The 22,147-nt window shown below is 32.6% G+C and overlaps 2 protein-coding genes across 2 annotated transcripts; one reads left to right on the forward strand and one right to left on the reverse strand.

The window, feature by feature from the left end:
- The first annotated feature begins 9,759 nt into the window (after positions 1 to 9,759).
- LOC101268796 (dnaJ-related protein rsp1) lies at positions 9,760 to 11,267 on the forward strand. Its single transcript, XM_004229283.5, has 4 exons — positions 9,760 to 10,064; positions 10,151 to 10,202; positions 10,270 to 10,337; positions 10,636 to 11,267. Exons 1-4 carry the CDS (start codon positions 9,933 to 9,935, stop codon positions 11,098 to 11,100), a joined length of 717 nt encoding a protein of 238 aa, XP_004229331.1. The 5' UTR covers positions 9,760 to 9,932; the 3' UTR covers positions 11,101 to 11,267.
- LOC101266558 (pumilio homolog 24) lies at positions 11,255 to 16,411 on the reverse strand. Its single transcript, XM_004229230.5, has 17 exons — positions 16,065 to 16,411; positions 15,801 to 15,854; positions 15,219 to 15,280; positions 15,018 to 15,099; positions 14,798 to 14,921; positions 14,622 to 14,705; positions 14,320 to 14,434; positions 13,807 to 13,957; positions 13,615 to 13,728; positions 13,447 to 13,518; positions 13,253 to 13,303; positions 13,113 to 13,163; positions 12,877 to 12,984; positions 12,611 to 12,766; positions 12,327 to 12,401; positions 11,803 to 12,050; positions 11,255 to 11,720 (listed from the first exon to the last, which is right to left on the reverse strand). Exons 1-17 carry the CDS (start codon positions 16,266 to 16,268, stop codon positions 11,609 to 11,611), a joined length of 1,863 nt encoding a protein of 620 aa, XP_004229278.1. The 5' UTR covers positions 16,269 to 16,411; the 3' UTR covers positions 11,255 to 11,608.
- Between the last annotated feature and the right edge of the window lie 5,736 nt (positions 16,412 to 22,147).

Below are 22,147 nucleotides of genomic sequence, written 5' to 3' on the forward strand. Positions count from 1 at the left end.
ACCCAAAATTAGAGTTCTTTCAGATCATTCTAAGGAATATCTCTTTGATGTTATCCAACACATCAACGATAATGAGGCTAGAAATCGTTTCCTTCTAGAACTAAAAAATATTCTTCTCAATACAGACAAACCAAAACCCCATCCAAATATTGAACCTTTTAGTATGAAACAAATCATGAATCGATCAGAAAGTAACCTGAACCAACCATTTCAGACCTCCGTCATGAAGTTTCCACTCTTAAAGATGAAATTCGAAATATCAAATCTCGTCTTTCTATTTTAAAAACTGATATTCCTACTCATCAGGATTCTAAGAAACCAACTTTTCATGACTTCGAGTCTAAACATAGTTCTTCAAGGAAAGACTCTGGTGATGATGATATTGATATTGATCCTTCTAATATCAACAATGATCATTTAGTAGAAGATTTTACTACCCATACCGATAATGACACCTGTACTTCTGCAGCACCAGGTGTAACGGTAATATCTTCCGTTCGACCTCAGAGTAATCACGTACCTATTAAAATAGTTGTTAGTAAACATTTTGTTATTAACAAAGTTGCTTTGCTTGACAGTGGTGCTGATAGAAATTGCATCATGAAAGGTATTGTTCCTCTTAAGTATTTACAAAAAAGTACTTCAAAATTATACTCCGCTACAAGGAAACTTTTAAAGATTAATTATAAGCTCTCCAAGGCTCATATTTGTAATAATGACATTTGTTTAACAAATGATTTTTTCATAACTGAAGATATTAATGAAGATATTATCCTTGGAATACCTTTTATTACTCAAATAAAACCGTATTTCACTAATCTTGATGGTATTTCCACTAATATATTAGGAAAATAATGACTTTTCCCATTCGTAAAAAATCTTTCCAAAAAAGAAAGTGATTTTGTTAGAGAAAATACTGTTTTTAAAATAAACAAACTCTCTCAACATCTCACCTTTTTAAAAGATGAAATCCGTATTAAGAAAATCGAAAAGATTTTAAAAACCCCGGAGATAGTTAATAAAATAACACATCTTTGAGAAAAATTTGAAAAACAAATATGTTCTGATTTTCCTAATGCCTTTTGGAATCGAGAGAAATATATTGTTCCTTTACCTTATATTGAGGGATTTAATGAATAAGCCATTACCACTAAGGCAAGACCTATTCAAATGAATCATGAAATGATTGAATTTTGTAAAGAAGAGATTAATACTCTTTTAAAAAATAAAATCATTAGAGTTTCTAAATCTCCTTGAAGTTGCTCTGCTTTTTATGTCAATAAAAACTCTGAGAAAGAAAGAAGTGCACCTAGACTTGTAATTAATTACAAGCCTCTAAATTCTGTTTTAAAATGGATTACGTATCTCATACCTAATAAACGAGACCTTTTAAAAAAGGACTTTTAATGCTAATGTATTTAGCAAATTTGGTATGAAATCAGGGTTTTGGCAAATTCAGATTTTTGAAAAAGACAAATACAAAACAGCTTTTAATGTTCCATTTGGACAATTCGAATGGAACGTAATGCCTTTTGGGCTTAAAAACGCCCCTTCTGAATTTCAAAATATCATGAATTCCATTTTCAATGATTATTCTTTTATGTTAATTGTTTACATTGATGATGCGTTAATTTTTTCAGAGAACATAGATTCTCATTTTAAACACCTTAACACATTCTTTAATGTTATCAAAACCAATGGTCTTGTTGTCAGTGCTAAGAAGATGGTTTTGTTCCAAACAAAAATAAGATTCTTAGGACATGATCTTTTCCAAGGTTCGTATAAACCTTATTTGCAGGGCCTTAGAGTTCTCTTCCAAATTCCCTGACGAAATTCTTGATAAATCCCAACTCCAGAGATTTCTAGGAAGCTTAAACTATGTTGCTGACTTTATTCCTAAAGTTAGACATGTTTGTGAACCTTTATATAAAAGACTTAGGAAAAATCCAGTCCTTGGAGTTCTGAACAAACCCAAGCGGTTCTTCAAGTTAAAACTCTTGTTCAAAAAATTCCTTGTTTGGGAATCCCAAATCCTAACGCTTTCATGGTTGTTGAAACCGATGCTTCTGATGCAGGTTATGGAGGTATCCTTAAACAAAAAGTAGATCTTGAATCTACAGAGCAATTAGTTCGTTTCACATCAGGAATCTTGAATTTCTCACAAAAAAATTATTCAACTGTTAAAAAAGAAATCTTATCTATTGTCCTTTGTATCACAAAATTTCAAGATGATCTTATGAACAATTTTTTTTATTAAGGGTAGATTATCAAAATTTCAAAAGAAATTTTACAAAAAGATGTTAAAAATATTATTTCAAAACAAATCTTTGCTAGATGGCAAGCTCTACTATCTAGTTTTGATTTTGATATTGAATAAAATAATTCTTTACCAGATTTCCTAACCCGTGAATTTTTACAAGGCAAGCATGAGACCGTTTAAGCCAATTGTTAAAGGAGATAACAATTCTCCAAAACAAAGAATGGCTAGACCATTCGAACTTCCTCCTCTCACTCCAATGAAAGCAGAATCTTCTACAAGACCTGCTTTATCATTTCAAATTAAATATACAGCTTTAGCTGAATACCCTAAGTTACCAACTACTTCTCAACAAAAGCTTTTAAAGCCCAATTGTCCTCCACAACCACAGAAAATTAATCTGAGACCACCTACAATTGTCGCTCCTGAAGCTTCTTCCAGCTCTTTACAAACCAAATCAGCTTATGCTATGAAAACCCCTGAGTCTTTTGCCCAAACCAATTGTCTATCTGATAATTTTTATGATCATTATGATAGAACTTGCTCTAGTGCAAAGAAAATTTGGAAGACATTGCAGAGTAAGTATGATACCGAAGAGGCTGCAGCGAAAAAATATGCAGCTAGTAGATTTTTTCTTTTTCAAATGGTGGACAACAAATCAATGGTAGATCAAGTTCAAGACTTCATCATGATTGTTGGAGAGCTTAGTTCCAAAGAGGTTAAAATTGGAGATAACCTTATTGTTTGTGTCATCATAGTGGATAAACTTTCACCTTCTTTGAAGGAATTTCAAAAAACTATGCACCACAAAAAAAAAGGAAGCCTCTCTTGAAACTTTGATAATAATAATCCACATGGAAGAACAAAAAAAAGGGCCAAGATGCACTTTTACAAACAGAAGAAAACAACATCACATCGAAGGTAAATTTAATTACTTCGAATAATGCTACTCCTGAAACTCACAAAAATAATTCTTTAAAGCCTAAGAAGAAAAAATTCAAGAAAAATAATGTAGACCTCCCAAGAAAAATAATGGTGAAAATCACCAAGTACAAAATCAACAAGTTCAAGAAAAGAGACCATGCTTTATTTGTGGCAAGAGTGGGAATATTGCTCGATTTTGCAGATTCTGGAAACGTGATCCTAACCCTCAGGCAAACGTTACCGAAGAACCTTTTGGTGGTGATTATCGACATAAACATGGTTAAGAATGTTGATGGATGGTGGGCTGATTCTGGTGCAAACCGTCATGTCTGTTATGACAAAGACTGGTTTAAAAAATATACTCATTTTGAGGAGCCCAAAACCATCATGCTTGGTAATGCTCACACTACTCAAGTGCTTGGAAAGGGAGCTGTTGAATTGTGCTTTACTTCTGAAAGGATATTAACATTGAAAGATGTACTTTATACTCCTTCTATGTGAAAAAATTTGATGTCTAGTTTTCTTCTTAATAAAGCAGGCTTTAAACAGATTATTGAATCTGATCAATATGTAATAGCGAAGAAAGTTATTTTTGTGGGGAAGGGGTATGCATGTGATGGTATGTTTAAATTGAATGTTGAAATGAATAAAACTTCTACTTCTGTTTATATGCTTTCTTCTACTAATTTTTGGCATGCTCGTTTGTGTCATATTAATGATCGTTATGTTGGAATCATGAGTAGTTTATGATTAATCCCAATGGTTAAATTTTTTTTGAAAAGTATGAGGCTTGTAGTAAAGTCAAGATCACTAAAAGGCCTCATTTTCATGTTGAAAGAAAAACTGATTTGTTAGAATTAGTTCATACTGATATTTGTGAACTTGGTGAAATTTTAACTCGTAGAGGTAATAGATATTTTATCACTTTCATTGATGATTTTTCTAAGTTTACATATGTTTACTTGATGAGAAATAAAAGTGATGCTTTTGAAAATTTCAAAATTTATCTCAATGAGATTGAAAATCAGTTTGGAAGAAAAAAAAAAGAATTAGAAGTGATAGAGGCCGTAGATATGAATCAAATGAGCTTAATTATTTTGTTAGATCATTGGGATAATTCATGAAACTACTCCTCCTTACTCTCCTTCATCTAATAGAGTAGCAGAAAGGAAAAACAGAACTTTGGTTGAATTGACTAATGTCATGCTTATTGAGTCACATTCACCTTTGAACTTTTGGAGGTGAATCTATTTTAACTGCTTGTTATGTGTTGAATCGTGTGCCTCATAAAAAGTCTAGATTGACACATTTTGAATTGTGAAAAGGTTACAAGTCAAGTTCGGGATATCTAAGAGTTGGTTGTCTAGCCTTTGTGAGGATAATGGATCCCAAGATTACAAAGTTGGATAAGAATGTTACTACTTGTGCTTTTCTTGGTTATGCTTCAAATAATACAGCCTATAGATTTTTCAATCTTGAAGATAATATTGTAATAGATACTGGTGATGCTATTTTTCATGAAAATAAATTTCCTTTTGATACTAAAAATAGTGCGGATCAAATAATTGAACAAAATATTTTGTCACTACCTAGTTCTTCTACTTCAACTTTGAAAAATAAAGAAGTTGGTGATTTTGAGTTAAGAAGAAGTAAAAGATCTAGAGTAGAAAAAGATTTTGATCCTGATTTTTATGTGTTTAATGTTGAAATGACCCTCTAACTTTGAATGAAGCGTTATCTTCACATGATTCTATTTTTTGGAAAGAAGCTGTAAATGATGAAATAGAATCTCTAATTTCTAATAAAACTTGGAAGTTAGTTGATTTACCACCGGGTTGTAAAACAATTGGTTGCAAATGGGTCTTAACGAAAAAGTTGAAATCGGATGGTTCTATTGATAAATACAAGGCTAGGCTAGTTGCAAAAGGTTTTAAACAACTAGAAGGCCTAGAATTTTTTGATACTTTTTCTCCAGTAACAAGAATTACATCCATTAGACTTTTAGTTGCTATGGCTACATTTTTTTTTGCAAATTCATCAAATGGATGTAAAAACTGTTTTTCTAAATGGAGACCTAAATGAAGAAATTTATATGGACCAATCCGAGTATTTTGTCGAAGCAGACCAAGAAAGCAAAGTATGTAAACTTACTAAATTCCTATATGTCTTGAAACAGGCACCAAAGCAATGACATGAAAAGTTTGATTCCTGCATGATTGAAAATAGTTTTAAAGCAAATGAGTGTGATAAGTGCATATATCATAAGTCTTGGTATAATTCACATGTGATCATTTGCCTATATGTTGATGATTTGTTGATCTTTGGTTCTAACATGAATGTTATTGATGAAGCTAAAAATGTTCATAGAAGCCATTTTGATATGAAAGATCTTGGTGAGACAAATTTTATTCTTGGAATAAAAATAACAAGAACATGTGAGGGGATTTTCCTTGACCAGTCACATTATGTTGAGAAAATTTTGAAAAAATATAACTTTCATGATTGCAAGCATGTTGCTACTCCTTTTGATTCAAGTGTTCACTTATTTCCTATTGAAAGTGAAAATGATGTAATAAATCAAAAGGAATATGCTAGTATAATTGGAAGTTTGATATATGTGACTGATTGCACTAGGCTTGATATTGCATATGCAGTAGGAGTACTTGGAAGGTTTACATGAAAGACGGGTAATGAACATTGACATGTTTTAACAAGAGTTGTGAGATATTTGATTGGAACGAAAATTTGTTCTTTGAAAAATATCCTATTGTACTTGAAGGCTTTTGTGATGCAGATTGGAACACTTTGTCAGGTGATTTCTATTCTACACTGGTTATGTCTTTACTTTAGGTGGTGGTGCTATTTGTTGGAGATCAAAAAAACAAACTATAATTGCTTACTCTACCATGGAGGTTGAACTAATTGTTTTAGCTTCAGCTAGTGAGGAAGCGAATTGGTTAAGAGATTTGTTGTTTCAAATTTCTTATTTTGGAAAACTAATTTCTCCTATTTTAATTCATTGTGATAGCACCGCTGCAATGGTAGAGTTCAAATTTGCTATTACAACGATAAATTCAGACCTATAAGGAGAAAACACAGTAATGTAAGATCGTATTTGACAAATGGTACCATTAATGTTGACTATGTCAAATCTTGTGATAATCTTGCAGATCCTCTTACGAAGGCCTTAACAAGAGAAAAGGTCTGGAGCACATTGAGGGGGATGAAATTGAAGCCTACAAATCCTTGAGTCATATATGAGGAAACCCAACCTGAGGACTAGAGATCCTATAACCAGGTTCAAAGGGAAAAACTAATCATACGATGACTTGTTGTAAAAATGCACCTATTTTTCCCTCCATATGATGTGAGTGCATTGTTTCTTGTAGATTGTGAAGGTTGAGTCGATAAAACTCTTAATGAATATCTGTAGCCCGTATGGGTGGAGTGTTAATCTTACAGGAGCACTCTCGACAGATTTCACCTATGTGATGTGTGGAAGTAGGTCACTTCCTATGAGAATGGGGCTTATTCTCAAACGCACTTATGAAACTGGGATAGCACATGGCCATAACGTGCTGGCTGTAAAAGCTCATGTCAACACCTTGATTATTATGTGTGAGCAGTGATATTTTATTTCCCTTAAGCAGTCATAGTTCAAGTTTGAGACCACTACGATTTTGGAGTAAAAGTTACTATTTCACTAAGTGGAGGTTCAATGCAGAGCATACCTTCATTATGCATAGTAGTTTTCCTTCAACTGATATACTCTCTTATCTAAATATTAAAATGAGTGGGGGATTGTTAGGTTATTAGCATTTTAATATTAATATTTAACATATTAAATTGCTTTATTTTGGAGTTATAAGAATGACCATTGGTAGACATTTGTGTTTCAAACTACCAATTTAATCATGCTATTCATCTTTGACTTGGTACCCATGTAATGTCAATACTTTTGGCTTTATTGGTTGAATTAATTGTGAGATAAAAACATTCCAATAAACATTGGAATGGATAACTTCTACATCATCCATTAGCATTGGTTATCCATCACTTTATTTCATTCTTAATTCCTCCATTACTCTTTGTTACATATGTAACTCCTATAGTAACCTTTGTAACCTATGAAACTCCTAAGGCCATTATCTTCACTATTTACTACCTCCATTATCTTCCTATTCATTGCTATGAAGACTTCTTGTAGTATAAATAGTGGTGGTCTTCATTTGGTTTGGTACACATAAAACACACGAGAAAACAAAGAGTGAAAGAGTTAGTCTAAAAGAGAGTTCTTATTAGTTGAAGAGAGGTGTTCTTTTTTGTGGAGCTTTGGACTTAACTCTTGTCCAGAGTTCTTGAGTTATACTTTGTGAAGGCTGTTGTATCCTGGAGGGGACAAGTCAAAGAGGACTACTGCTGGATCGGTGAAAACATTTGCTACAGTGGACTTGAATCTCATTAAAGAGAGCGAGATATCCGCGCCTCTGTCTGAAGAGATCAATTTCTTCATTTTATTTTCAATTGTAATCTTGCAATTTTATTATCTTGTAAGTTTTTTTTACTAACAAAAAGAAAAGAAATCTACCAAAAATAGTCTCTAATTATGCCTTTTTTTTTCTCTTCTACCATCTTCCTTTACAAGTAGATCCACTACCATAATTTGTTCCACATGTCAAACTTTTTATCACGTGCTATCAATTGAATAAAAAAATTATGAATAAATAGCATATCATATACAAATTAAAAAATAATTATATCAAAAAAAAGAAGAAATTTAAACTATAATATATGTATATATTAATTTTTCAATAGTACTAAAAATACTAAATAATAATAATCTCTTGAAATCTAACGAACATCATAATCAAAATATATTATATCTTAAAAATTGACAATTAGAAAAAACAATTACATACTACTGCCAACACATAAATCATTATATTATTTTTTTAATCATACTTAGTGAATGATAATATATACAGAAAAAAATATTAAAAAATCATGTTCAAGTAAATAAAAATAAAAGAAGACTTGTGAATGAAATATCTCTTACTTTCATATACTTTTTTTGTTACATGTTGGTTATTTCACAAAAAAAATATGATTAAAAAGAGAAATGATAATATTAAATGTAATATTCATGAAACTAAATAGGAATTTATATAGGCAAAATTAAGAAAATGAAAAAATAAAGACTTGAAAATGAGATGAAATATTTCTTACCTTCATGTACTTTCTTTTTTTGTTACTTTTTAGTACATTCATAAATTAATATGTTTAAGATGAAAAATGATAATCTTGAATGTGAATCTTTATGATACTAAATATAAATCTACTGGCAAAATAAAAGAATATCATAAGATATTGTAAACTTACAAATTTAAATTTGGAGGTTATAAACATAAAAATTACGGCTGTTACGAATATTATTAAAGTAAAAATTAAAGATGTGTAAGTTTTATATGCACTTATTTTTTATTACTATCTATAAAGTTTTAATTACACTTATTAATAAATAAGTTTTAATTTATAAATTAACTAATTATATTTTATTAATTAATTTATACAATATTAATAGGTGAGGAAAGAAGAAATTATGAGAGAGTAAGTCTCACATATACAGTTTTTTCGACTCTTTCTCTTCCAACTTCTCCATTATTTACACAGGATGAATCAAAATTTTCGATTCTTAAACAAACATGCAGAAGATCAAAAGTCCATCATACACCTAGAAAGAATATGACAAAGGAAATTCATTTGAATCACTTTTATTAAAAGATTTTATATATATATATATATATATATATATATATATATATATATATATATATATATATATATATATATATATTAAATTTCATTAACCTTTTGATACATTTACTTTTTTTTATAAGCCAAATACATAAGCAGATTCTTAAATTTGTTGGATTTTTTCCCTCAGGTACCTCAACTACGTCATTTTCCTATTGAATCATTAAACCCCATAATTTGTCCGTTTAAACAAACATCATTGTCTGATGTGGAACCAGATTTGTGAGGGGTATTGATAGATGATACATTTGTTGTTCCACAATTCATTAGTCCAATTGATAGTGAAAATGTTCGAAAATAATTGTGTTTTTCTTAAGTCACTTGAACACATTAGAAAACAAATAAGGCTAAATGGTTCGTCTTCATTTATTTAATCAAAATTATTACAATTCGAACACAATTGAAGGCATTTACAATAGAAAAGCCGATCAAAATCAACCAACAGTATTTTAAAGGAACACATTATGTGTGGTTCAATGATCAATAGAAAAATGACGTAGTTGAGGTAGCTAAGGGAAAAAACCCAACAAGTTTAGGGATATATTTATGTATTTTGCCTTTTTTTATATACATTTTGAATTCAAATTTAGCTTCAAATAATGTGATGGCACGTGTGAACATTAGTAACAGTAAATCAATAATTATATATGTAAATCAATAATTATGTATAGTAGTTCACCCTAGCTACTAACTGAACCACTTTTGAAAAACAAATTATGGACAGTTGATTTTCTTAACCGCTCCACCTATTCTTAAATTCCATTAACTATCAAGTTTCATCTATACATATTCCATCTCTAATGAAGAATCGTCGTTGCATTTCATTACTATTAATTTTACACATTCAATTTTTTTTTTGCATCAATATTGCATTTGAATTTGGTATACATACATACATATTCAAGTACTAACTACATTGCTTAAGAATTAATTAATCATGGGAAGAAATTGTGGAAATTGGGAATTGACATCAGAGATTTGTGATCTATCTAAAGGTGTTCCTTCTTGTTCTCATCGATCTATGTATACTACACATTCCGAATTCATCGATTGGTATCTTCTTCTTGATGTACGCCTCTTTATTCATATATTCATCTTCAATTTCTGTTTTATGTAATTTGATTGTTGTGATTTATTTGTGAGTTGATCAATCAGGTGGATGAGAGTGTTGGAGTAGATGTGATTAAGCAACGATATCGTAAACTAGGTATTAATTTGTATTTTCAAACACTGTTTTTTCTTGTAATTGTTTGTATAATTTGATTTGATTGTAGCATTGCAGCTTCATCCTGATAAGAACAAACATCCCAAAGCTCACATTGCATTCAAGTTGCTTTCCCAGGTATATATCAAAATTGTTGATTTAGCACTATTTGTTTATCATGCATATGGCTTGCAATATCCAAGTGCTTATTTGTTCATGTTTTGAATAGTTAAAATGTCTTTTATAAATGTGACCATAGCTTGCATTTCAAGGTTTTAAATACAGACATAATAGCAAGTAGTTGTAGTTGGTTATACATGAAGTTCGAAGTGAAAAACAAGAGAAATGAATGGTCCTTATCTATGCTTTTGAGTAATTCACTATTATTACCATTCTTGATTTATTACCAAAAGCTCTCATCTTGTTTTTGGTACAGGCATATGTTTGCCTGACAGATGAAGCAAGCAGAGAGGCTTTTGAAACAGACAGAAGAAACCATATATGCACAAAGTGTGAGAAAACACTTGGACATGGAAATGTTGCACAAGTAGCCAAAACATTTCCTCCTCCAGACAAGGCAAGAACAGTTTCCAGAAGCATTTCAAGACATGTTAAAGAACTTAAAGCCAGATTTATGGAAGAAGTTGCAGTAATAAAAACCTGCTCGAAGGCAAAGTCTTCAACCTCTACTTACTCAATGAACCAACCTCAGACTTTCACAAGAAGAAATGAGACACCGATCTTCAACCCATCGAATTATGAATTACAAGGCTATCCTCATCCTAACAATTACAGGAAGTTGCTTCATAGATTTCAGGAAAGGAACACTGACAAACATGTTTCTAGCTACCCAGTGTTTGAGCTCAGATCAGAAAAGGAAGCTTATTTACATAGGTTTTAGTAGAACCAGCTCTAAGAATATGTTCAACAGCTAACAGTTGTTATGCTTCTATTCTCTGATGCATTTAGGTTGTGTGTAATAACTCATTAGTGTCTTTTTATGGCAGTGTTCGGATCATACTGCACTGAAAAATAAAACTTAAAACTAGCAAATGTTGTTCCCTTAAAGTTTTCAACTTCTTCATGTCATAGACAAATCAGAGTCAAATACCTGTAAAAGATGTGTTTTAATGATAAGGGCTTTACTGAATATTAGGAAACAAAGCAAGATTTTTGACAGGCCAGAAGTGTTGTTCCATATCTTTATATATGGTACAAAAAAGAACTCTTTTGTTGTATCACCTATTCATTGACTTGATAGAAAACTTCACCATCCGAGTGTAAAGGCATTTTTTCCAGGAACTCGTCCAAAGCATTCCTTGATCTGATAATAACCTTGGGACACTTCATTCGTAGATTTTTTTAACCAGAAGTTCATCCTCATTGCAGGCTCATTCTGCTTTAGGAGATCATTTGGCTAATTTGAGGATACCATCATCTACCAATGGTTGCGTTTCCTTCTCCACAAGCTTGTGTACCATAGAACTTGAAGTTTCCAACAATGCACTAATTACTTTCGCACTGCAAATTGTAAAAGAAGTCAGAAAGAAGTTGTTTCTCTGCAAATTTTAATGGAAGGAGGAAATGTGTTCAACCAACCAACCTGTGGCCTTGAGCCCAAATTGAACATTTTCCTTTCAACGCTTTTTCATACAAAGTGCAAGCAAAAGAAGGGGAGTCCAAGATCAGTTTTCTGATTGTCCTGCTGGAATGGAAGTGTTCAAAGAGATGTTGTTCATCTGACCCCTCCTTTTTAGGATGTGCTGCCAGAGATGCTATAACACCATGTAAGGTTTCCAACTTTCCATCTAAAGTTGGACTAAGGATACTGTCAGCACCTCCCATGGCAACCTATATCAAACCAAAATGAGTGGAATATCAAGATTTAGCATGTTTTAATAAAGCACTAAAGACACTTATTTCCATATTAAATACATAGTGAGTTTGAGATGAAGTGGATCAACATTTAATATCACAACCCAAAGTTTATTTTCTATGAAGTCCAAATATAAAATAAAAGGAGCATAGTTCATGAAATACACCTAACATTTATTCAGGACATAGTAGTACCTAAAGGTTATGATACATAGAAAATACAACAATTTTATTAATCAAACAGGATAATACCTCATATATGACATCTTTCCCGAAGTTTGATCTTAGCAATTCCTCCGCCATCTCACAACATGCATCGATGAGTTTCTGCATTATTGATCAGGAATGGCTTGGTAAAGGGGATAAATGTAAGTGTGTAAAGGAGGGGAATAAAAAATTCATTTGACTAAGGAAGTGGCTGAATGAAATGATCACAAAAAGTGAAATGGGCAAGACAACAAGCTTGATAACTGAGAGCAAGAAGAAACTCTATACAACTCTATAGACATCTGAATGAGAAAATAGAAAACATTGACCTCAGCTAGTCCACTATGGACCAATAATTCTTGCCGCCTTGTAAAAGGATCCTTCTTTCCTCCTTCATTCACATGTGAACTCTTGGTGATATCAGCATCTTCTTTACCAGCTTCACCAAGCACTGAAGTTTCTGCGTCATTTACTTCCAATGGGCTCTATCAAATTGTAAGATAAAACAACGATTAAATTTAGCAGCACTGCTTACAAGGTACTTTTTTTTTATATAAGATGATAACTGTAATTTCAAGAAAAGCTTAAAAAGTACCTTGGTGACAAGCGAAGGAACAGATGAACCAAGGGCTGCTAGCTCATCAGGGCTGAAATGACGCGAGCTATTTGGATGCAGTAATTGCAACAATGGGCGCCTACCATTCTGTGACAACCACCTCAATATATTTTTAAAAAACACAGGATACATGCACAAAAGTTGTTGTGTGGGTAGAGGTAGGGGGGGGGGGGGGGGGAGGAGGCAGAAGTTTTCTACACCAATGAAGGACGGACCTGATCCGAAAGAAGCTCCTTCAGAATTCCTTCAAGCTCACGAATGATAACCTGCAAAGAGAACCAGACAGTTTTAAGAGTAGAACTCTTTGATAGCATATTTAAGCCTGGATAAGTTAGGAAAAGCAGCTGGAACAAACCTTCGATAGAAGTTTTGTGTCATCAACAATTGAAAGGATAGAGACAAGCACCTGAAAGTTATTGAGAACAGAAGGCTGTGAAAATAATAGGAGCATAAAGGTACTAATATATGAAGACCAGCAGCATCTAAAAGAAGGCATGATGGATGCAAATAGACCAAAGCATTTAGCAAATGCAAGAAAAGCATGCTTACCAAAGCCCCACATTTATCACGTGCTACCTTCCCAACCTTGTCTTTCATCCCTTTGATGATCTTCTTCCGCTCCTAAAACAGGGAAGTCCAAATTGCATTTGAAATCCGTTCACTAATAGAAAATCCACTAGGACAAGTTTAAGACACATATAAAGAATGCTCAAAAACCTTTGCACTCCCATGTTTGATGCAGAATATCCCAATCTTGGATCCATCCTTTGTGTGAATCATCCGAACAAGGTCTGGACTTGACAACTGCTGGATTATTTCTGCAGCAGAAGTCTTGGAACAGACTTAAATTTAGAAGGGATGTTCACAATAAGTCATCTCACCAATACCTCATTAAGGTTTCTGAGGTACCTGATCAGCAATAGTTAAGTACTCCACAAGTGCCCTGTGTATAATAGAATGGTCCAGTATTCCTTTCTCCATAATAGGCTGAAGTACAGAAGTCATGTGCCGTACGACTGAACCCTTTTGAAGCTGTAGGTTGGATATAACATCAACTAGCCTGGAAGTATCATAACATGTGATGGCAGCTAAATTAGGGAACAAATGCATTCATTAAGTACAAATATAAGTACAACGTAAAGTATATTCATCGAAAAAGAATCAACATGATGGCATCAGTTTTAACACCAAATTTTGCCATCTGAGTAAGGCAATTACAAATTTAATGAACAATATCAGATGAAGGAGCAACAGTAAGACGATATTTAAGAGAAAATGTCAAGCAGAGTAAAACAAATAATATCATAAGGATATCCTGTTGAAGAAGAAAAAACAAGTCCCAAGCTGACATCACAACCTAGAAAACTTTTAAATCGTCTAAAGTACGCATGCAGCATGCTGTCACTAACAGCAAGGATTTACCTTGCTTCCTTCGCGGAGATCAAATCTTTGAACAACTGAAGCTCTGGGGAATACAGCTCCATCAGAAGAGTTTGTTTTTGAGCAGCATTTCCCAACTGATAAGCATGTTCAACAACTGCAATAGTAAAACTAGTGTTCTATTAAGGGAATTACTGGAAAGAAACCTTTGTCCCAAAATTACAGCTGATAACAGCTAATGAACTGATTTTTAACAGAAAAGCAGGATCCAGCAAAATAAAACGAAACCTGAGGATAAAAATTAATAATAACCAAGTTCACAGCAATAGGATGGGTCATTTTACCAAGTGAACCAACCATATGCCTAAGAAGAGTAGCAACATGCCCATGAAGAGTGGAAATAAATTGTGCCTGCTGCTCTTTGGATGCTGCAAAGCACAAAAGAAAATGTCAAAAAAAGGACAAGTTTTTTTGTGTGTGTTAATGAAATAGTCCGGAAGTATAATTAGTACAAAATTACCATTATCAAGCATCTTTGTCACCAGATGAACTGCATAGGTATTGGTAGCAAGAGTGATAAAATGAGGTCGAATCTCCACGAACACAGCATTCCTTTCATCTTGGGTACAATGTTTCACACAAGTCTATTATTAACAAAAAAGAGTTAGCAAAAAAGTTGGCAAAACCATTAGGAGCATCATAAATCCTTGTCATTAACAAGAAGAAGGAGAGGATAGAACCTGAAGAACACGAGAAGAAACATGGGAGCTTGCTATTTCAGGGATCTTCCCTTTCATTTTCTTCAAAGCATCACTCACCAATCTGCATTAATGGATAAAAAGAATAAAAGACATTACAAAGACCTCGAGTAACAAACAAATTACAATCTTTCAGCAAGATTCAGGATCAACTCAAATGTTGTAAGTTGTATGACAGCACACCTTGATCTTTCTTCTTTTGCAATATTTCGAGTTCTCATCTTCTCCCATAGTGATGCGAGCTCCTATTATAAGACCAGTGGATGAATGATAAAGTGAGCATATCTAGATAACACAAAAAGTTCTGCAAAAACACTAGCAGAGTATTCATGAAGTCATTTAAGGTTGAGGCACCATAGTGATAACATTTAACCTCTACACAAACATACAATGCTAAGCTGAAGTGAGGAGCTGAAATATCAAAGATGAGGTCTTACATTCCCAAATCCAAAGAGAAGTGCAAATTTTTAACCGTAATATCAAGAAATATTTCAATTTAAATGTTAAACACAGATAAAATCCAGTTCCCACCTAGTCTTTTTTAAAATTCAAGATTTCCTTGCATTTCCAATAAATAATTAATGTATCGATTTCACTAGGGGAATAGTAGAAATAGAATAAAACATATTTCAGAAAACAACAAAAAATGAAAAGAAGTACAATTGAGCATGCTGTCTTTCAGCATAGCGATTGGAAAAAAAAATAGCTTGAGAACATTTTTAGGAGCATTATAAATGCAACTAAAAGCTTAAGAAAATGCATTACTTGCTCCAATGTGTAATGCTTCTTCCTCTTTTTCTTCCTTGCTTCAGCTAGCTCCTGCAGTAAAACCCCATTATCAATATATCAAGCAAAAGAAGATTTGGCAGCTAAAAATTTTAACTTTTTCAACAGAACTATGGGTGACATCACCAAACTTTAAACAAGTAGAGAAACAATTTCAGAACTGAAATTTCAATCTTTTAACCATTTGAATTCTCCCTTCACCAAAATCTCAATACAAAATTTTGGACAGAAATATTGACATACCTTTGCCTGTATACGACGCTCTCGCTTGGATTCAACTGGGACATGAGGCTTGGGTTGTTGCTTCTTATCTCCCAGCTGCTTTGTCAATTTATGGGGTTTCTTCAGAACCTTGTCCGTTGATGATTTCAGTTTCTTGGGAGCTGATTTACCTCCAGCTGCTGGTACATGCTTTCGCTTTTTGGAATCGTCTGGTTTTGCCGCCATTGTTGTCAAGTGTTGAATTCTGACTCAGTATTGGGGGTTTTGCAAGGGTTTATAATTTGTGGCGCTTTTGCTGAATGAAATAATACTATCTTGAACCCTAGAACTTGCAAGCTTTTAAAAATCTGTTTTCTTCAAGTTAGGGTGTATAATAGTATATTAAATTGGTAATTTTATATTAATTATGCTTACCTTAGTATGTTTATATTGTATTTAATAGGGGAAAATGCATAACTATCCTCCTAATTTATGTCCGAAATTTTAGATATAGACTGATACTATACTAAGGTACTATTACCTCTGAACATATTTTATAAATTATTTTTTACATTTTTTCGCGTGGAACTATCTTGTGGGCATAACGCGTGTTGACATTTTGTTTCAAGCTAGTGTCACGTAGATCGAAAAGGAGTAAAAAATTATTTATAAAATAAGTTCAGGAATAATAGGATCTTAGTAAAGTATAAGTGTGTCTCTGAAATTTTAAATATAGGTTGAGGGGTACTTATGCATTAAAATTCTTTGCATAATTTTTCATGTATTAGTTATGCGTACATAAATATTTAATATGGAAAACAACCAAAAGTATCTTTCAACTATTCGAAATTGAAATGTGATTTCACCCTAATTACACGGTATGATTTTATATCAAGATGATTCCATATTCTACAAAAAATCATGATTTTATTGAAAGAACACTATATTTATATCTAATAGTCATTTGTTTCATCTGTAAACAAAAATTTTAATTACATAACTTTTTATAATTTTATATTATCACCAACATAATATTTAATATTACTTTAAATCAATTCTTACTTTATCATTTATATTCCTCAAATTTACTTTTCAACCAAACTTATTACTACTACATTAATGTTTAATAAGAAAAAATAGTTTTTCATCTACATTGTGTGAACAAGACTGACCACAATGAATTTGTAATATCTTATGCGAGTTTACAAATTTTTATTTATTGGTAGGATTGAATAAATAGTTGGGACTATTTTAATAATTTTACTACTTATGAAATTTTGTGTATATGAAAAAAAAACACAAAATCTCCAAATCAAATGTTCAAACATACTTCAATTTCATCTTATGATTTTCATATTATAATTATATATCATAATTTCATATCACATGGTCAAAAGAGCCCTAAATATACACTTAAACTATTTTCGATTTAACATTACCCTTCATGTCATACTATTGGACTAGACTTACCCTTCCGTTTAACGAAAGAGTTATATGGTATTTTGTATGTGTATTAATGTGCCACATAGACCTCCACATGTGCACGTCCACCCACCCACCTCCATATAGACATTTTACTTGCCCTAATTTCACCATTTACCCGTATCATCATTTTCTTAATAAAGACTCAAAGAAGCTTACTTTCACCGGTCCTAATTTCACCCATTTCCCTTATTTCATCTCTTTCTCCATTAAAAGACCTAAGAAATTTTCATTCATCATAGAAATTTCGAAATGTCCAAGATCCAAAGTAAGTTATAAATTAATTTGATGTTGGATGTTTATATACAAATCATTACTGATTAAATTAGCAGTAAGTATTTCTGAAATTATTATGTAAACTTGATGATTGAATTTGTTCACTATATGTACGTCACTTCATATGGATATTTGGAGTGACAAGACAAACAACTCACACCAAACATGGTAACTATTATAATGGACCTAAAAGATAAATTAAATATCATGAAGGTTGAAAAAAAAACAGATTGAAAAGATTGTCGATTGAATGGAAGAGGTCAGAAGGGACAACTTGAAAAATGAAAACTGAAGAAATGAAATTTATTAGCCCAAGAGGCTAGAACGTTATGCTTTTAGAGAAGAAAATCAAAAAGTTGAAAACTATCATTTTCATTTCATATATCTTTTTCACTGTGTTGGTTGTAAGGATCATAAAGTGAATGTATGTTCTTTATGAAGTGAATGTTTAGGACTCAATGTATATTAAATGTTATATTACTTAAGTTGTTTCTATTTTATAATGAAATTGTAGTACTTACGTTGAATTGAGTATTTCATTATCACAATACAGATTGTCGTGATTAACACCCACATTAACCCTCCGGTGGGAGAATTATTACTACAACCCAAGCTAGACAATTAAATAAAAAACTATGCATTTAAAGATATTAAAGCAAGTTAAATGACAATAAAATGGAGTCCCCATAAACTCCAAAGGCTTAAGCAATTAACTAACCAAACTAATGCAGAAATTCAACCCCTAGAACATGAAATTGATTATACCAAAACTCTATTAACGAAAAGTCTAAGAACAAGGGGTACAACCCCAAAATTAGATAACACCTTAACAAATAGTCTGAGTTCGAAAAGAGAGGACTTAAACAAGGAAGATCCATGAAAACTTGAAAGAACTTCTTACGCTTGAATTAATCCGGTCACGCTTAATAGTCACCTAGCGAAGGTCTATCAATAGCCATCTAAAAATGCTCTGTACTCGACAAAGAAAGAGCAAGTGCAGTATAGTACACAACCACAATGTACTGCTAAGATCACACGGCTATCCCTACAAGTGAAATACATGCAAGTAACCACAACATTATAAAACAAACATATGTCGAACATATACAATATTAGTCATCTTTTCATGATCAATGTAGCATCCCACATTCTCAATAATACATATTGATTATCAATTTAGAGCAACATAAAGTCTTCCAATATTAATCATCATTAAATATGAACGTAATCATTATAAGTAGATACATGACACAATTCAATGGTCCTCTCACGGAACCCAATTTAATGGTCCTTTCATGGAACCCACACCCAAGCCGATTCCAGTTAGTGTGTCGGATCGTGACACCTGCCCATTCAACAAAACACAATCACAAAGCATATTCTCGCCATCATACAACAAGAGGTGATTCATGGCATACATTACTCAATTATCCTCATTTACGATTAGGGTGATAGAAATGCAAAATTCACATATATACATGCATCGTAATTAAGCAATTACGAACATATATCACACCAACATAAAATCACAACCATCACCTACCTCGAAACAAGCTTGAAACCCTTAGAAACTTAATCCTACATTTTCCAGATTCGTTCGACTTGTTCTTGGTCTACAAACAACAATTATAATATGAGAAACAATAAATGAACATTAATTACCCGAATTACTAACAATTTTATCAAACCTAGATCAACCCATGATCTCAATTAGGGTTGTTTCCACCATGAAATCTAGATCAAAATTCTTCCCCATCGATAATAATTCAAAAATAGGTTTTACGGATCGAATAATGGATTATGGGAGTAAAATCCTTACAATTAGTGCTAAAAGAGGTGGAAAACCTTTCAAGAAATAGCCCTGGGTCGCTTCTTAGCTCTTAAGAATGAACTTTTGCAGAAAATAACATTTTTGAAGGGTTTTACCCTATTTAAGTCGCAAATGTTCCGCTACGGTGAGATCCATCCTGCTGCAGCTGGATGCACGAAGATAGAATGTTACTCATTCACGTTAAGATCATTTTCGAGAGTTCTACTCGCTCAAATTTGATTCCGTTAAGTCGTACGGATTTCTCAACGTCTTAGTTATCTACTCATGTGGTCCAGATCATAATTTGATCTGTCATTCATTATGAGATTTTGCTAGGCCTTGCTGACTGCGATTTCATCCAAATCTGGGCTAGATTAGAAATTCTAAGTTACTACCAAAAAGTTTTCTGACACCAATTCTTTACCCATTGGCTTTTCCTAGTGATGGAATCAGATCGTTATAATAGATACCAATTTACCCATCACTCGTCCCAAGTAATCAACGAAAAAAGACTAGCTACAGTAAAGGTAGAGTAATACTTTAATCGCTGAACAACTTGGGATACTTGACTAACATGTCCTTAGCTTCCGGACACCGCAATCTAGAATTTCAACTGGCTCTTCCTCATACAGAAGGTCTTGGTTAACAAATTGAGTCTCACTTTATCATATAATCTTTGTCTCCAAGCCACCTAATTGAATACTTACACATCCTCCCATATAATGTCTCAATGAAGTCATCTCAGTACTCAAGGATATTATTATATGTAACTTAACTAACAACAAAAGCGATTCTCAATAACCACCAAACTTGATCGTAACATGTTTGCAACATGTTGTAAAGAATTTGACACAAACATCAGGACGAATCCTTTCTCACATAACCATGATAAAATCCAAAATCAAAACTCGCCACAATTGGAGGTGAACCTAAACCAACCAACACATGCTCATGATACTCAAACAATCATAGTTCTTAACAACATCTTCACCCCACTACATAAATTCCCATGAGCTTAAGTTATAAAAAATTCAAATCTTTAGATATGAACCTTGAGGGAGGATATGTCCAAATATACAAACCATCCAACAACACTATAAAAATGCTAGATTTAGTTATTGTAGATTACCTTTTAAGAATAGTAGAATTGGATTCAATGATCCCTACTTTCAATTGCAATTATTGATACATGGCCTCAACGACAAGATGAAATATTAGATTATCGGATAACCATAAATATGCATAGTAGCTCTTCAATAAATTCTCATAAGTAAGGTGGTACATGTAGGACTACTGACATACTTTAACGACTCCATGACAACACCAATTATGTCATTTGATATAGCCAAATCTTCCCAATCCCACTCCATCAAAGGAACATCGTAGGGTTGGTACCCTTGACCCACCACTAAGGATCCACCCAAAGAAGTGAAAACACACATAAACATATCTAGTGAAACATACTCACTATACTAACAACAATCATGAACACTCGGATCATTTAGTAACAACTATCATGAACACTCTGACAATTTACCATACTATAGACCAACACTTTTAAATAAAAATCTTTCTTAGGCACTTAACAATCAACCGTAACAAACTTATGACTCAACCTAGGTGTAAGTCCTTTCAAATGCTGAATTTGGATATAGTTGATCATTTCTCACATTACTAATTTATACTAAAAATATCACCATGAATGTAGACTTACAATAAAAAATTGAATTATAATTCAACCATATAACACAATCCCCTTATCTATCAACATTAGCTTGTACCTTGAGGATTTTTATTGATTTCGTGGATCTTTGCTTATCATTGATTGCATCTCCGTCGATCTTACAATATCTTTCACTAAATTGCAATCATACTCATTACTTTAACTCAAAAACAAAAACAACCACTTAAAATCGCACTCGATCTAATGTATGTACACTTTTTTCTCAAGTCCTTTCTAATAGGTTTTAACCAATTTGACTGACTTGTGAAACTATTACCATAACCACATCAAAACGAATGAGATCACGTGTTTATGAACCCAATTATCTACCCTTCTAAAGATATCTCTTTAGCCTTTGCAATCAAGTAAAATATTCTCGTTCTTGCTCTCGCCTCCCTCTAAAGGTCGTACTATGTTCCACTATATTTTCCTTCATTATAACTTTAGCTCTTTAAAATTCTATACGAGTAGTGTCCCACCATCTCTAAAAAAATTCCATACACCCACGTAACTCACCAAGTATTAGGAAACCACAATTTTATTATATAGTTGCATCCCATCACAATCTATTATTATCATTACACTCAGTCAACCCTGACTATCACTATGAAGTCATACTTTTCATCAGCATGACACCTAAAAACTCAGATATACTCATCAACTTTAAAGGACTAACCTATTATTGATACACACTTTCTTACTAAAATCTTCAATTTCCTTCACTCAAATATACTCAATGTAACTTTCTTTATTCATAAGCTTGTCATTTCGATATCAATCCACTTTCTTATTGATTAAGATAAACTCACCATTCCTCTTACTACCCTTCTTATT

This window comes from Solanum lycopersicum, chromosome 1 (genome assembly GCF_036512215.1).
Source record: "Solanum lycopersicum chromosome 1, SLM_r2.1".
In the NCBI taxonomy this organism is placed as follows: domain Eukaryota; kingdom Viridiplantae; phylum Streptophyta; class Magnoliopsida; order Solanales; family Solanaceae; genus Solanum; species Solanum lycopersicum.

What these genes read in the sequence shown, in the direction of transcription:
- LOC101266558 (XM_004229230.5), bottom strand. Translation starts at nt 16,268, where the DNA reads ATGGCGGCAAAACCAGACGATTCCAAAAAGCGAAAGCATGTACCAGCA. An exon ending in AGCGTCGTATACAGGCAAAG is followed by an intron (nt 15,855 to 16,064) that starts GTATGTCAATAT and finishes GTTTTACTGCAG; the next exon opens with GAGCTAGCTGAAGCAAGGAA. An exon ending in ATCTCCGCGAAGGAAGCAAG is followed by an intron (nt 13,958 to 14,319) that starts GTAAATCCTTGC and finishes TGATACTTCCAG; the next exon opens with GCTAGTTGATGTTATATCCA.
- LOC101268796 (XM_004229283.5), top strand. Translation starts at nt 9,933, where the DNA reads ATGGGAAGAAATTGTGGAAATTGGGAATTGACATCAGAGATTTGTGAT. An exon ending in ATTGGTATCTTCTTCTTGAT is followed by an intron (nt 10,065 to 10,150) that starts GTACGCCTCTTT and finishes TTGATCAATCAG; the next exon opens with GTGGATGAGAGTGTTGGAGT. An exon ending in GCAACGATATCGTAAACTAG is followed by an intron (nt 10,203 to 10,269) that starts GTATTAATTTGT and finishes ATTTGATTGTAG; the next exon opens with CATTGCAGCTTCATCCTGAT.